This window comes from Cyclopterus lumpus, chromosome 15 (genome assembly GCF_009769545.1).
Source record: "Cyclopterus lumpus isolate fCycLum1 chromosome 15, fCycLum1.pri, whole genome shotgun sequence".
Classification (NCBI taxonomy): domain Eukaryota; kingdom Metazoa; phylum Chordata; class Actinopteri; order Perciformes; family Cyclopteridae; genus Cyclopterus; species Cyclopterus lumpus.
The window spans coordinates 21,125,554-21,142,767 of record NC_046980.1 but is presented as its reverse complement, the minus strand read 5'-3'; the positions used below and the strand labels follow the sequence as shown (position 1 = coordinate 21,142,767).

At 43.6% G+C, this 17,214-nt stretch overlaps 1 protein-coding gene across 1 annotated transcript in view; it reads left to right on the top strand.

Moving 5' to 3' along the window:
- Nucleotides 1-17,214, top strand: part of fbxw4 (F-box and WD repeat domain containing 4) — a 43,460-nt gene that overhangs the window by 21,720 nt on the left and 4,526 nt on the right. The window contains exons 6-7 of the mRNA XM_034552781.1: nucleotides 5,306-5,371; nucleotides 16,425-16,562. Coding sequence (XP_034408672.1) covers nucleotides 5,306-5,371; nucleotides 16,425-16,562 — 204 coding nt within the window. The remainder of the gene's footprint in view (nucleotides 1-5,305; nucleotides 5,372-16,424; nucleotides 16,563-17,214) is intronic.

Below are 17,214 nucleotides of genomic sequence, written 5' to 3'. Positions count from 1 at the left end.
TGGGCCTGACAGCTGCCTGTATGCCGCACTTAGACGTCCTCACCCCCCACCCCCAAACCCTCCTCCCCCCCCCCCGCCCCTCAACCCCGTCCTGCCACCCATTCAACCCCCACAACATATCCCACTCCTCACCGCTCCCCATGGCAGTGTATCTGTTGATGCCAACAGCGTCATGGTTTGCTACAGGGTGGACCGCTGCATAGCTTTATTTTGTCTGTTTAGAAAAAAATATTTGATATCCTTGTTGGATGAATTTAATCTGAATATCAATGTTTTAATAAAAAAAGCATTTGATAAAAATGTGCACACAATATGGTGTAGTACTTTTTGCTCCTAAAGGTACCGAGTGAAAGTCCAATCTACATCTCCAAACCATTTCTGTCTAGGAGTCGGGACCAAATACACGAAGGAAAGTAGCACACTATTATGAAATTGGTTATTGTGTTGGAGAGCCCTGGTTAGCATTGGGTTATGTGGGTTTTAGGACTCTCTTGATGCACTATCCATAATTAAATTCACATTTAGGTTTGTTGATGGAGGCCTTGTAATAGATAATCTATTTGTATGATTACTCTCAAGAGAACTTTCTTTAATTGGGTTATTGATTGATTGTTCAACCCTGGCAAAAGTAGCAAGTATGAAGGATTGAAGGATTTTGTGCAGCTGGTTAGTGTCAGCAGCTCTTCCTTTTTAGGCTAAACGTCATCAATTCGGGGTGCCCTGGTGTGTTTAAAGTTGACATTGAGTTTGAGAGTCTTATTGGTTGCAAGAGTAATTTCTCCTGACGAGATCCCTTCCTAACACAGAGCTGATATAAGTAGAGGTGCGCACAACGTAGCCAGGTATGCATGTGCGATATACAAATCAGAAATGTGTCAATACAAAATATGGTCCTTTCCATAATGTTGTCAGACCCTTCTGATAATAATCTGAGCATGTCGGTGGCAAAAGCAAGCACCATGAGTTGACATGTATTAATGGTGAGGAGTTGCTCTTTTATTACTTTGCGCCATTAGTCCCTTAGACACAAAATCTTGGGAAAATACGATGAACAGAAGTTACCATATTTGGATGAGGAGAAGTGACGTAGAGACGCCGCGTACGGCTCTGGTAGCTGCAGCGACAAGCCCGCCCAAAAGCATACTCTGCTTTATGGTCTATTTGACTCTTGGAAGTTTTAAAAAAACTTGCGCATTGGTGAAAGAGGGAAGGAGGTTGCCCTGAATGCCTTAGTTTGAAGACAGTTCAGCTCATAGCGGACAAAGTGCTCGACATCCGTCACATTTTGTCTCGTTGTCGTGACTTTTGCGGGATTCCCGGAGCTATATGACTTTACCAACCGTAGTAATCGTGATCTGAACCGAAAACAACACGTCTGGAGGCAAATTAGTCCGGTTCTTGAGATATCTGGACGGTTGTTCAGTCATTGTACTTTTTTAAAATTATTGTTTTGTGTTAAGCTCACATTAGCATGCATTTGGTAGATGCCTAACAAACAATGATAATTAAAATATTGAGGCTGATACTGTGAATACGCAGCTGGTTGGTCAGTACGGTAAGACTGTCCCACCTGACCAGGGCCTTAAGAGTGTTTAAATATTTATCTTCATGATATGTTAGTGCTTATCTCCAGCAGCCAATCACGACTCAGTGAAGTGCCACATTGTTGAGATACGTATGCAGGCCTATCCTGTGGGCAACTAAAAGCAGCACTGCTGGTGAGAGGAGTAGCTACATTTCACATTCTGATGAGGTCAATTATCATCATCATCGCTCCGGTGCTCCAAACAAAATGCCAAACATCTGTGATTCAGCAACCTTTTCAAAGCGGTGCAATAATATTTTGTATTATCGCGTCCGTATCAACTTTCGTTTCGAATGAGAAAGAGAACGTGACAACGTGACAGCAGCATTAGTCGTGTTGCGTGGACGAAGGCACCGACTCGGGTCACATTCTGACAGTGTTCCTGACCTATGGCTCCACCACAGCTGGAGCTAATAGCTTCCTTCCCGTCACTGTGGTTAACAGGCAGGGAGTTAACCCGAGGGTCAACATAAATGTGGGTTCTGCTTTGAATATACAGTTCAGTCCCTGAAACAATCTCTGGGATTTTATTATACACATCTTCATAAGGCCACCGGGTTTATCGGCAAGCTGCAAATGACTGGTTAGCAATTTTACAAAAAACTATCCTCAAAGGTTTATTGGTCTATGTACACTACATATGCATATTTCAGTTTTGTCATTTTAAAAGGCCAATGAAATGATGAAACAGAGACTTGGATTCCTCTACATTTCTGATAGTTCTGAATATTTATTCAAAAACACCAAACATGTGGCTATCTTGTCCTCTCAAATTTGAGCAGCTGTTGATTTTTTTTAGTTTTCATGTCTTTTTTATTTAATAGGTTTGGGGTTTTGGCCAACTCTTAAAAAAAACAAAACTACTAAAACTAATTTGGCATGTTTTACACATTTGTTAATTAACTTACAGATTGATCAATTGGGTTTTAGTTTAATTCATAATGAAATGATAAATGTAGTCAGGTTAATTCTTGGCTGTTCTGAGTTTGGACTCATGGTTTAATGCACTTATTGTAAGTCGCTTTGGATAAAAGCGTCAGCTAAATGACATGTAATGTACTGTAATGTAATGTAATTCATAATAAACTGAGCATTAATAACCCTCTGATCCCCAAAAGCCGCCGGCGGGAAGGAAAAGCATGTTTTCTTGTCAAAACTATACCGCTTACATAGCCAGAAGCTGTACAAAATGGTCATATTCATCAGATGTTCATCTTTTCGGTCCCTGAACACATCATGTGTGACCAACCTTTCTGTCAGAAAACGCAACCGAAACGTATCTTAAATTTGTGGTATGTCTAATATCTACAATGTTGCCCCGAATAAAGCATTTACTCTCAACAGATCCTATAGTATTATCCCTTGTTAGCTTCTAGGGTTTATGACTCTGCCTTACTCTCGTTTTTGTTTTGTTTTGCCTGCTCGCCGTCTGACTTATTTGCTTCTATGGACTGACCCCTGTGTGTGACCTCGTAAAAGACGTTGCCTTCTACCTCACCTCGTCTCGAGTGTCTATCTCTGCTTTTGAGTCTCTGCTCTGCCCCAGTATCCTCAGATATTGAGCACTTGTTCCCCCTAACATTGGTAACACTTGTGGCAACTTGGGACTTTTTGGGATATATAGATTCCATTGTATTTGTAAAATAAATGACCAAAGAAACTTCTCTTTTTTATGATTTATGGCATTGTAACTGTGTTATACTGCACAATTGACATTTTAGAGTTATCGCTACTTCTAGCCATGGTTATAGTGTTTCCATAGACCTTTATGGAAAGGACTTCGAGGCTACAGAGAGAAAAATGTGACTGCAGCTAAAAACGGCCCGAAACTGCTTTAGTGTTGAGAGGGTTATTAATGTGTGTGAACTGTTTCAATAAAGAACAAGTAGAGAACCATGTTTGTACATTACGTTCCACAGTCTTCGAGTTGATACCCGTAACGTGAGAGTGCTCTATTTGGCTTACCAGAAGTTGGGGTCTAAATATCGGCCTGGCAGCGTTGTTGTTGTTGTTGTTGTTGTTGTTGTTACGTTGTTCTGGCTCCAGAGCCGCGCAACAGCCGCAACAATTCAACAGATATGTCTTTCCGCATCGATCTCCCTTCTCCATCCGCGTTGTGATTCCAAAGAAATGGAGTTTATTTTTTGCTTCCGTCTCCTCCATCTACAGTATTCATCATCCAGCCAACAGCACTTGTCAGTAACTATCTCTGGGTGTAAAAGGTGGGCCCTCCCCCCTGTCCGTCAACCCCGTAGGAGGGCGCTAAGCCCTGAGACTCGGGCCCGGCCCAACAGAAGCCCCCCTACCACCAGCACCCCTGGCCACCACCCCACCCTCTACATAGCTTCTAACACCCCAGCATACCCCGTCAGCCCCACTCCCACAGCGCTCCTCCCCTCTCCTTTCACCGCTCCCCCACCTCTCCACATGCGTGGTATTCACTGTGCATACCTAGGCTGCTAATTCCAACCTGCCACTCCAATCAAAGGATCACGACTGTTGTAGTTTTCTTCTCTTTTCTTCTGCTGGGAAACAATGTTTGGTGGATGGAGGCAGGGACGAGTGTGCGCGTGTGTGTGTGTGTGTGTGTGTGTGTGTGTGTGTGTGTGTGTGTGTGTGTGTGTGTGTGTGTGTGTGTGTGTGTGTGTGTGTGTGTGTGTGTGTGTGTGTGTGTGAACTGAAGTGTACTTCACCGAAAGAGTTTACAACCGCGACAGATGTGACTAAAAGTGTCACCCTCCTACTTAACGATGGAAAAAAAATAACTTGTCTTTTGGTAAATCAAGTCAATAAATGCAGTCAAGACCACTTAAACTAAGACCGAGCCATGACCAAGACCAGACTGTGTCGAGATCGAGACTGAGGTGTTGAGACCAAGTCAAGACCGGACCAGTGCGAGTCCCACACTGTATGACACACTTACAGAGTGACACAATGCACATCCAGAGTCCTCTTTGTCAGAGACCAAGACACGACCGAGTACAAATGCATCCGATTACCAAGACGAGGCCGAGACCTTCAAAAACTGGTCTTGAGACCAAGAGAGATCCTTGAGTACCACTCAGGGAAAAGTGTGACTTGTAGAAGTAAGCATGGATCAATTCAGCTGGCAGATATATGGAGTCTGAAATTGTTAGTGGTTGGGTAACAACCACTAACAATTAATTAATTACATTACGGACATTAAAAATGTACGACTGGGAGATGAAGCATCCAGCCATCTTTTAGCTGGCAGAAAAAAAGAATTTGCACCAAATTATGTATTTCTCTCCATCAAAAAATAATTGACAAATTAACTAAATCTGAAAATAATGGTTAGTTGCAGCGTTTACTGGTCCAAAGTACACACTTCTGAAAATAAGAGTTACCAGTTAACGGTTGGCCAGGACGGTAAAATAAACACAGCCAGTGCATGAGATATTGGTCTTCAGATGTTGACGATGGGTTATTGAGCGAGGATAAATGAGGCTCTGACTCTTTCTGTTTGTCTTAATAGCCACTGGTTTAACCCTAGAAGCACATCGTATGTCACAACTCTGGTATATCCGTGAGACAATTCATACTTTTCAGTCAGTATGGGCTACCTGAAACCCAAATAACATATTTATGTCATTGTCATTAACCCTTTGTCCAGAGTTCAGCTGGTTTAAGTGGTTTGTGTGAGACTATTCATTCTCTCTCTCTCTCTCTCTCTCTCTCTCTTTCTGTGTGTGTGTACAGATCCTTTGTAACAGGCACTGCATGCTGCGAGAATCTCTCCCCTCTTCGCGTCTGGGACGTTGAACGGTAAGTCGAGAAGCTGCTCCGACGTGCTCCAGCTTTTCCGTAATGTTTAGTGATCAGTTCGGTCCACATTGACATACGTCTCCAGCTGAATGAAAGATGCATCATTACAACAACTGTCGAGAGTCGGTTCTAGATGAAACCATTGGAATAAAAAAGGGTTCCCTGTCGAACCCTCTTGGTGGGCTCTAGATTAAACTCTTGGACTATAAAAGGGTTATTGGTAGAACCCACTTGATGAGTTCTAGATTAAACCCTTAGAATCTCTCACAAGGGGGGTTCTGGGCGGCACCTTTCACAGATGGTTCCATGTTGTTAAATTGGGTTGTTGGTAGAACCGCCTGAAAGGGTTCCAGGAACCGAAAAGGGTTCTCCAATGGGGCCAAGCTGAAGAACCGTGTGGTTCTAGTAAGCAGCTTTAATCTTACACGAGTATGGTATTTGCTAATTGTGATCATTGCTCAGATCTTTTTTTGTTTTTGTTTTTTTAACAACTTTAAAAGGCAAAAATGAACAACCAAAGTGTCAATAGCAACTGAGCTCTTCTGTAATCAGTCTAAACATTGATCATCTTTGACAGAGTAAACATGCACGAGTTGGGTTAGTTTTATGTGGGACATTTTATATAGTTTAAATTAAACAGTTTTGTCCAATGAAAGAGGGACGGAACATGTCTCAGAGTCAGGCTAAGTATTACACACAAATACAGTGCACAATAGGTGTCCCATGCTCTCTCTCTTTTAGACTAGCCCACCATCCTCTTCCCGTACGACAGTACAGGTGCATTATGGGTTAGACACACTGTGATTATGGAGAAGTTGGACGACTAATTTGCCAGATCAATGTTCCCACACGGCTTCTGTTGATGTGACTTGTCCCAACGTACAATATGACTGCATCAGTGCGTGTACGCGGCGACAGCGTGGCCCCTTTCAAATCACCATGGGACGTGCTATTCTTGAGCGAGGAGCAGCTCAAAATGAGTGGGGCCCTCTGTGAATTCCTGTCTCTGAAAAGCGAGGCTTAAACCTGATACATCCCCTCCGAGGCTGCTTTAATTCCCAGCTTTACCTGGGCCAATTAAAACGGGCCGACGCGACACAACACACAAAAAAGCTGCTTCCTGTGCCCAAATGGCCTGGAAATCTGAGGAGGGGAGAAGACGGGAGACACAGGGAGAGGGAAGAGGAAGGAAGTGGTGGGCGGGCGGGGAGGTTATGCTGCAGGTTTGCAGGTAGTGGGGGGGAATTGACACGGTCACAAAGATAACGAATGCATCCTCCAAAAGTCACACTGATTAATTTATTTCGTTTAGAGAATCTCCAGGAATAATATAATAATCCATTCCCTTTATCAGCTTGAAGATGACATTTATCGCTCTTTATAATACCTCGGTTGTCTGCTAATGATGCGGATGGGTTTCTCTCCGATCTAGTCGAAAGCCTTCTGTGTCTCATATGGACGCTAAAGTTGCGTTAGCATCGGACGCCCGTTACCGCGTCAGTATTTGACGAGTTAAACCGTGAGATTGGGGTTTCCTGTCATAACGATAACACTAACTCCTATGTATGAATTCCAAAGAAGAGACTTCTGTAACGGACAGAGCAGGCTGTTCTCATACGGCGTCCGTAGCTACGCCTACAAAAAGGAATTGGCTGCAATTTGTAGAAATCCCGCGTCATCAACTTGTTTGTAATCCACGTGATCGTGAACACGGCGGTATAAAGACTGCAAAAAGGCCACACGTTGCGGGTGGGTGGCTTGGGAAGTGTGGAGGTGGATAGCTCCAACAACCAGGCGACCGCTGGGTGAAGTGCCCCATGTGGAACCACAAGTCGGCGTGGATTTATTTCGTCACGTAACTTTCGTACTAAAGCAACGCCACTTCCGTAGTTAATTTTAACCCAAACCGCAAATCTTTGCCAAAACCTAACTTAGTATTTCATGATCTTTTCCTCAACCTAAATAAGTAGTTTTGTTGACTAGATCTAACTAAGTTGTTTAATTGGAAGACAGAAGTTAATATTGGACTTTTATCGGAAAAACACTTGATGAGGAGCAAATTAAGATATGATATGAGGATACTTTGTTTTTTATTAGCATATTTTCTATTTATTACAAGTGTGGGACAAATTAAAGAATGTTATCTTTGGAAATGAAATAGTAACCAATAGAGTTTCTTATCTTACCTTTTAAAGAGCCATTGCTCATGAATGGCAGGTCGACAGGTTCTTTGTGGTCTTTGCTGCTATCGTCCATGGAAGACAAGCACCCTGAGGGTGTCTCACATAGACATACCAGGCTGCGTGAGGGTGTACAATCAGATGGGTGAGGGCGATCAGGGTCCATTGTTCATGTTTACTCTTATCGTGTACGCCCAAGCACTTAAACTGTACACACACGCTATAAATGTTAAGTTCAAGAGTTTGCATATTGGATTGGATTTGGAGAATCAGTTGACCCCGTGTCACCTCTGTCGAAGCGGTTTCCACTCTACAGTCAGTGTGATGTTTATCTGTTGGTTGTCTCACTACCTTTGGTGATACGTCTTTGATCTTTACTCCTAAAGCCTGAACAAGTTAAAGAGTTTCCAAGGATCATGTCTGTATTTGGGCACCCTTAAGCGTCTGTATGACTGCACCAGACTGCTCAAACAAACACAGACTTTCACCCAGGAAACCTCTGTTTGTGTCCCACGTGACTTATTTTAGCTTATTTTTGTTATGTAACTTGTGTGCTTGCGGTACAAGCCGTAAATCTGACATATTTTACTTTACTTTAGTTACGTATCTTAACTAACGGCAGTTACATAACGTAATAAAAGTACTTATTTGAACCCAAACCACCATATCTTCCAAAGCCTTTCCAAACTAGTAGGGCCACTTACAGTACAAGCGACGGGAGCCAGAAGAAGTTGTTCATTAATGATCGGTTGTTGTTTTGGCAATTTTTGAGTTAAGAAATTTGTGAATGTAGAATCCTCCATAACGTGTGAGTTGTGAGGAAATAGTGGCTTGTAGATTAACCGGCTTCAGCCACTCCTTCTCCCTTGCCATGACACGGCACCGTCAGCCCCTACGCACCGACATCAGCCTCCACCCTGTGCATTAGCGCAACAGCATTTCCCTTTGATCCGACAGCCACAGGAGTCTAAACACTGTTCCACCTGCAGCGCCAAACAACGTCCGGCAAAAACAGCTGCCGCCGCCGCCAGATCACAGCAAAGAGACCGCAACATTTCCAGGAAGGATTCCAGCAGTCACTTCCTGTCTCTGTGGGAGAGGGGAAAAAATAGCGGTGGCAAAGTCTCACTGCCAGGTCGCCTAATGTTGTCTCCTTTTTCTCAAATCACATCAAATAAATCTTTTTATTATTTTTTTTGGGACGTGCTGTTTTACAAGTTGCAAGTTTGCGGGGCTCAGTGATGAGCAGACGGCGATAGGTCGTTTTTTTTTCCAATTTGAAATTGTTTTTTCCAATTTGAAATCAAACTGTATGAAGTGAACTGCTAAATGAACAACTTTAGTCAAGTTTACCAGTCACTTCACCTTTCTTCAGACATTTAATTAGAATAAAATAATCCTGGAGCTCCTCAACAACAAGCAACTTTGATCCGTTTTTTTAAGAAATAAGTTCCAACACGGGCCTGAATAATAATTTTAAAAAAAATCATAATCCTGATCACAATCCCAGTTTTGGTCAGAAAAACAGCAGTTAGATATTTTTGATAAATGATCCAGCCATCATCCATTTTCCCTTGGTCGGCACCGATTGGCTAACCCGCAGGTTGAAAAAGCTTCCATTGAGCTCTTGTGGCTTTGATTTTATTTTCATTTAACACTTTCTCTTATTCTCTGTTGCAATCAATTCTGTCTTTTTTTTTTTTTTTTTTTTTGTGTTCTTTTTTCATCTCGGCGGCACAAAGAGCTCTTATGATCAGCCGGATAGAGGGGGGGCGTCCCACAGAAGTAGCGCCATTGGAGCAGCACCCCGACTTTTTCACACCGTCTTCGCTCATGGCTAAACACAGAGGGGGTGAAGACGGCATCAAAGAGAAAGGACCCTGACCATCACTCCCAACTCCCCTCTGTTCTTTCAGAAAAGGAGCCCTCCTTTTTTTTTTTTTTCTTTCCACAATCAAATGGCCAGGCTAGGATTCCTCACATTCCTGACACTGAAAAGAGCGAAGTGAAATGTCTGCGTCGGGGTTGGACTCTCTCTGTTATACAAATTGCAGTGGGCATTGTCTTTGCGCCGGCGCACACGTATGCAACACTTTTTTTTGTTGTATTAAACGGTGGTCGTTGTCGATGGCCCCCTCCCTCGTCACCAGGGGAAAGCTCGCATTCCTGCCGCGGCGAGCTCAGAGGTGGCGGGTAAATTGGGGTTGACGTGCAGCAGGTTGCTCCCCTCTTGTTTGTTTTAGGGAGTAAAAACCTCAGCGGGGCGTCTTTTCTCTACCTGTCTGACGGCTTTTGACGAGAGGGCCTGTTTTCCCAGTGCGTCCCCCGGGCTCCTGTTTAGAGCTCAGCCTCCTAAACACACACACACACACACACACACACACAGCTTTTCTTTGGCCGTCCGCACCACGAAAGGATAATGCCCTCAGCTTCTTCTATTTTTTCCCTCGACATTGTCAGTTCATTAATGATTCCTTTCACAACTTGTGTGTGTGTGTGTGTGGCCCCTATAAAGCCAACCTGACTCCTGCAGAGAGACCAGACAGGCTTAAATCAGGACTTAGACCCTGTATGTCACACAGCCAGCAGCCCCCTCATAACAATCACTAAGTCGGTGCCCCCCCCCCCCAAGCACGGCCACCGGTCTGCCCATCTCACAAAGTAGCTGCGGCTCAAACTGCTTTGCTCTCAAGCAGCAAAATGATTCTCGCGATTTACATTTGAATCTTTGTCATTTTTATTTTGACATGAGGCTTAAAGGATCATTCTCATTAGGTTACACTCTGGCTCCTATTCATTATAGCTCGCCATTGTTGTGTTACAATTACATTGTAAATCCATCCAAAATGAAATGCTGTAGTATAACTTCTATATTTTCCAGTATATCTTGTTGTTTTCGTCAGGGTGGTATCAGCTATCTTTGTTTTTAGCTTCTTAGTACATCAGTTCGCCACGTGACCTATGATTAGAATGTATAGCATGTGTTTATGGTGATCTATAAGTCACATGACTAACTAGGGCTGGGCAATCATTTATCATCTTTCAACCATAGACTGTATGTCAGAAGTGGACGTAGTCCTCATGACGTCACCCGTTGGTTTGTGGACTGCAGTTTTGAAGCCTCGAGTTCGGCGATTTAGCCGTCGCCATCTTTGATCACGGTCGTCGCCATCTTTGATCTCGGTCGTCGCCATCTTTGATCACGGTCGTCGCCATCTTTGATTTCGGTCGTCGCCATCTTTGATCTCGGTCGTCGCCATCTTTGATCTCGGTCGTCGCCATCTTTGATCTCGGTCGTCGCCATCTTTGATCTCGGTCGTCCCCATCTTTGATCTCGGTCGTCGCCATCTTTGATCACGGTCGTCGCCATCTTTGATCACGGTCGTCGCCATCTTTGATCTCGGTCGTCGCCATCTTTGATCTCGGTCGTCGCCATCTTTGATCTCGGTCGTCGCCATCTTTGATCTCGGTCGTCGCCATCTTTGATCACGGTCGTCGCCATCTTTGATCTCGGTCGTCGCCATCTTTGATCTCGGTCGTCGCCCATCTTTGATCTCGGTCGTCGCCATCTTTGATCACGGTCGTCGCCATGTTGTGGGTTTTTTTCGCAACCAATGAACAGAAGTTGCCATGTTTGGAATGCGGAGGAGTGACGCGGAGGCACCGAATACGGCTCTGGTAGCGACCTGTCAATCACAGTAAAACCGCCCTAAAGCAGACCCTGCTTTATGGTCTATTTCACTCTAAATGGACCATAATTTACTAAATGAACATCACGCTGTATTGAAGAAAAATTGAAACAAAAATTGAAACAAATTTTCTGCTGCTTATTATTTTAAATCCTATGTCGGGATATTGTGATGCACGGCTCTGTCGTCTTAATTCATAATAGCAAGCACGTACCAACAAAGATTTCTCCAAAACTCTGAATTGATTAAAATTAATTATTACATTTGAGTTGTCATAATATTTAAAAACATTTTAATATTAAGTCGTAATTTAATGAGAGTAATTCAGTTAGGCACACTTCAGAAACAACCAAATAAGTTGGGCGGTCTATTGTCAAGTAAAAGTATTGTTGGTTGGGAATAAAAAATCTCAGATCACATGTTTAACAGAGCACACCCTCATTTAGTTAAGGAACATTCCTAATGGCTAGAACTTTCTAAAGTAAGTAAAAGATCAAGTGTTTTTTTTAAATCCCGCTGAGGTAAGGCGACTGTAACTCAGTGGTAGAGCAGGGTCGTCCTTCAATCAGAGGATCGGCGGGTTGATTCCCGGCTGCGCTAGCCCACGTCCATGTGTCCTTGGGCAAGACACTTAACGGAAGACTAGAAAAGCGCCATAGAAGTACAGTAGATTTCCCATTTCCCCTTTAATCATTTACTGTTTTGCCACGATAACAAGCTTGACTTAACTTCTAACTATCACACCTGGTCCTTCCCGGTCTTTCTCTGTCTTTCCGTTCTCTTCTCTCCCTCTTTAAACTGACAATGACACACACACATATCGCATTCAGCTAGAAAAAAAGACGTATAATCAATAATTGTCAATTCTGAACAATGAACTCTGACCCACGGTATTCTTGGATCAGAGCCTGCCTGTCCCAGAGGGAAGTTGTGCCTATTCAGAAGGTTACTGTTTTGTCACAGAGCTGATGAGATCCGGTCCCCAGTCATTTAATTTAATTCCAAAAAGAAACCAGTCTCATGTTAAAGGCTCTCACCTGCGTAACAAACCAGATCTTGCGAGTTACAGTCAGTTTAGTAGAGAAGTCTGCATCTCACAATACGCAGTGTATTTGTTCCATTTAAATTTGGTATCTGCATTTCTACCTCTATGGCCGTGACGACCGACCGACGTTCAATTCAATTCAGTTGATTTCGTATATAGCCCAAAATCACAAATTCCAAATTTGATCAGGAAAAACTCCCCCCCAAAAAAATAGAAAAAGCTCTTTCACGGGGAAAAAAGTGAAGAACCCTTTCAGGAGAGCAACAGAGGGGGATCCCTCTCCCCGGATGGACAGAAGCAATAGATGTCATGTGTACCGAATGAACAGCGTTACAGAGTTACATAAACACATTACATGAATATGACATTATTAATATTGAGTAGTAGGCATGGACCACGATCCAGACCTCCACAATCCATGAAACGGAAGGAGGAACATTACAACATTTGATTTGTTAACATCTCTTCTTAACCTTTGCTTTGGCTGACCTCCAACCTTAAAGGGGCATTGCGCCACCTACTGTAAGCCTACCCCCGTACATCATGACACTTCCTGAAAGACAGCGGATACTTAGCCATTTTAAATTAAGCCAGTTGAACCTGCAATTGTGTGTCCCTGGCCTCTACCAGACCTGCTCGCAAAATCTAACAGAAAATAATAATTGGCCCAATTATTATTTGTTTTTTGGGGTGCAAAAGAGTGTTTAATAGCCAATGGAGCGGACACCATTCAGGCGACTGCCAACTGCTTCTTTAACTTCAAGGATCACAACAAGAAGAACACTCCTGCTCGAAAAGTCCCGTGAACCCGGGAACTCGTGTGTCCACCGATACAACGGATCCAAATTGATTTGAGTTATGGAGATCCGGCTGCTTACATGATGTTCTGGCAGAGTTCCTCGGCAACGCTTCGAGGACGAGGTGTGCACGCCGCCGGCTGTGACTCAGCCAGCCGGCTCTGTTTTTAGAGCCAGACTCAGGTATTCAACAGTGCCGGACTCAGACAAGCCCCTGAGAGAGGATGGTCAGATCAGAAACATCGCGCCGCATGCTCACTGACAGATACAGTCATTTTGACAGATTACACGCTCATGCCTCCATCCTGTAATCACACGCGGCCTCATAAAAGCCAGCGACCTACCAATTTCAGAATCCCTGCTGTTTTTGGGCTGCGATACAGCTCGTTCGCATGGTGCTATTACCGGCTTTAAGATCCCCGCGCAGATGTCGGGTCCGTTTTATGGAAGCCCGGCTTTTGTTTTTCTTTCACATTTGGGTGTTTGTAACTGTTTTTGACTTTCAGAACAGATTGTAATCACCTTGTTTGAAGGATTTCCGAGGGCAGGGGGTTATGAATTGATGATCTCTTTTTAGTTAGAGTGGCCCGTGCTGTGATGGAGACATCATTATTTAGTTATGAATGAACAGGCTCGTATCCCTTTGGCTTGAATGGGTTTCTTTTTGTGTGGCATGCGCTAAGCTCTTTGGTTTTAGTGGTAAGGGGAAAATGAGGGGTCACTACCCCACACAGACACAAACTCTGCCTCATCACAGACTCCCCATTGGCCCGGGCTTAGTCATGAGACCCTGGCAATGAGAAAGCTCTCACCCAATAAGGTGCCCTGTGGGGAAAGCCCTGGTCCAATAAGAAGGCCCCCCTGGGGTAAGGCTGGGGGATTACCAGCCTGAGCCTACAGATTGAGCTCCGGGGCGATGGAGGGGGTGCACGAGTCGCAGCGCGGGGGATACTCGGTCGCCAAGGCTGGCGGCCTCCTTTAAATGGTTGCTACGGAGCAGGTATCAAACGTGCGAGAGTCGCACACAGTCACGGTCATGGAGGGTATTAAGTGGCAACAAAGAGACAGTTATTCTGCAATAATCCGCCCTGCTGAGTGCAAGTTATTCTCCAATAATCAAGAGGCGAGAAGCAGGCGGGACGGAGCTGTGATCAGAAGAGCATGGTGCTGCACGGAGCTTGACCCGCACGCACGCACACACACACACACACACACACACACACACACAGAGGTCACACCACATCAACACAGGCACACACACTTTATTTATCACTTGGACATATCCCCAGTCCCACACTCACTAACCCAGGCTTGGCTTTGTCACTGTGGATTCCAAGGTAACCCATTTTTGTTGAAAAAGTTGCTAAAAAAATCAAGACAGCAATAATAATAATATTAGTTACTACAAGGGACCTGCAGAGCTCAGCCGAGGCCAATCCACTCCACAATGTAACAGGGTCCCATGCTTCAACCTTACACCAAATCTTATAGAAATCAGGCCAGTAGTTTTTCGGTAATCCTACAGACAGACAAAAAAATGTAAAGCAAAAACATAACGTCCTTGGCGGAGATAATAATGATGACAAGATTATCAAATAATGGCATAAAAATCACTGTATAATAGTATTTATACAAGTATTTTATCAAATGTATCCAGTGTACGGTGGGATGGCTCCATCCGTCTGTCAACCTGAACAATAAAAACATGTAATCATGACATATTCGAGATGTGGAGGATTTGACAGTTCAGTGTAAACGGTGAGACTTTATACATTTAATTTGATTTAGGTTCTCGGTTTGTCAATAATTGAATTCACAACGGACGATCCCATTTCATGCATACAGTTTCTCATTTTCCAGAAATATACATGTATTAGGATGTGTTTGTTTTAGGGGATTTTATAATTGCCCGGGTCAACAATTTTCTATGATGTGAACGATAAATCAATGGAATCAAGTTGCTAAAAGGTGCACAAGTCATTTCCAACCTACGATGTATGTTTTGATTTGTTTTGTAGATGACATTTGATGGATTGATAGCAAGATAGCAGTCAGGCATGTATTCAGTGGGTCTCTGGGATCTGCGAGGGGTTAGTCCCATGTCACCAACTCCATTTGTGATCTTCAAGGAGAGGATCTGAAAGCACAGCCGTTGGGAGGACAGTGTCTGTTTTTTGGGGACCTCACCTCTTTGCAGACGATGCGGTTCTGTTTGCTCAATCAGTCTACGAAATTCAGTACTCACTGGGGCGTGTTTGCATTCAGGATGAGAGTCGGTACCCACAAGGACGTAATGGCAAATTGTGTCGTCCGGCTTGGAAGCAAGTTTCTGCTCCAACTGAGCGAGTTCAAGCATCTCAAGGTCCCGTTCACGAGTGCGTCAGCACTAATAGGGACGTTGTACGGGTCCGATGGGGTGTACGGCCACCAGTCAATCTAGGTATGGTAGGAGACCCCTGGGTAGACCCAGAATAAGATGGAAGGAGTATACAGTATATCTTGTCTTGCTTGGGAACGCTTCTGGGTCCCCTATTAGGAGCTACCTTGCGGGGTTTGCTGCCACCATTACCCAGTGAGATAGTTGGGGAATGGAATGGTAGATGGATGTACCATACGTGATCAGGGGCCATACCATGCCTTCATTATATTCCTCACAGTAAATGTGTGTACATTCTTTGTAGGTACTGTGTGATACTGAATGCAGTTACCAGATGTGTGTCTTTTGAAAAGCAGCCCACTGATCTTACACTCCCAACAATCTCCACATAACAGTTAAAGTTAAAGGTTGAACCGGGTCATTATTATTGGAGAGTCGGAAGCATTTCCATTCAGTGTTGTTTTTCCCATCCATCCAAATAATGCACTTTATGGTTTCCTCTATGAATCAACATTGACTAAATATCTTGTAAAGCTTAATCCGAGTGTTGGATTTCAATTCAAACCACATTTATTTTTAGTTTAGAGCTCATGATTTAAAATTTGTTTCATATTTATTCTCATTATTATCTACTCAAGATCGTCCTCATTGTCAAAAATAGTTAAGTCTTAAGTAAAGAGGTAGATTATTTATGGTAATTGTTATAAGAAATGTTATAAAAGTCTATTTTTTGGTTGAATGTAATGCATTTTAAATGAAGCCAAACTAGAGATTGGTATTTCCTTTGTATTATTATTATTATTTGTTTCTCTGTCCATTTCTATAAAATAATTGAATTCACATGAAGGCATATGTGGTTCCCGCATGCGTCACATGTGAATGATCACATCCCACATGTGATAACACAGATAGATTGACAGATAGATTGTTCATATTTCTCCTCTCTTGTCACCGCCCTCCTCCAGGTCAAAGAGTGTTTGCAGTCTGGGCTTGGAGTTTCGTCGCGGGGCCGGTGTGTTGGACATGGTGTTTGAGTCTCCTTTCCAGCTCTTCACCTGCGGCTACGATACCTTCATCCGACTGTGGGACCTCCGACTCCCACGGTATGCCACCATGGTGGTCTCAGTCTCCCTGAGACCACGTAGGATCTGTTTGTTAAATAGTGACACCTACAGTGCATCCACTGTACAGTGCTTCAGACCTTCACCACACCAAATCTACCATAGAGGACACTTATGATGGGATTTCAGGGTTTTGGCACTCAACACTTGGGGGAATGTACATCATCCTACCACAGCTGTGAACATTATTAGTGAAGAAGAAAATGGAAAATGTTCTCAAAACATGTTCAAATGTCCATAAATGTTTGCTTGTGAGATGTTTGTCATTGTAGTTTTAAGTTGAAGTGTCAGCATTTAAAAAGGGGTCGAGGTGTAATTTGATGCGTCATCACTGAAAGTATTTGAAATGTTAGTTTCTGCTTTAAGCTTTTGTCCGTTTGTGTGGAAACCATGCAAATAGTTGGAATGAAAGAGCTGGAAGCAGGTGACCTGTCTGCTGATGTGTAAGTCGTGCAAGTGGTTGGACTCAAATTTGACGAGTAAGCACTGACAGTAGAATTGCGGAAGATGAAAGCATTTTTAAAATGAAAGCCGTTGACGTCAGGGATTTTCCTGCATGGAGAGGAATGTGTGTGCTCCTCCTAGAGAGGTTTGAGGAAAATCACCAGTTCCAAAATCAAAGCTGCACCGATCC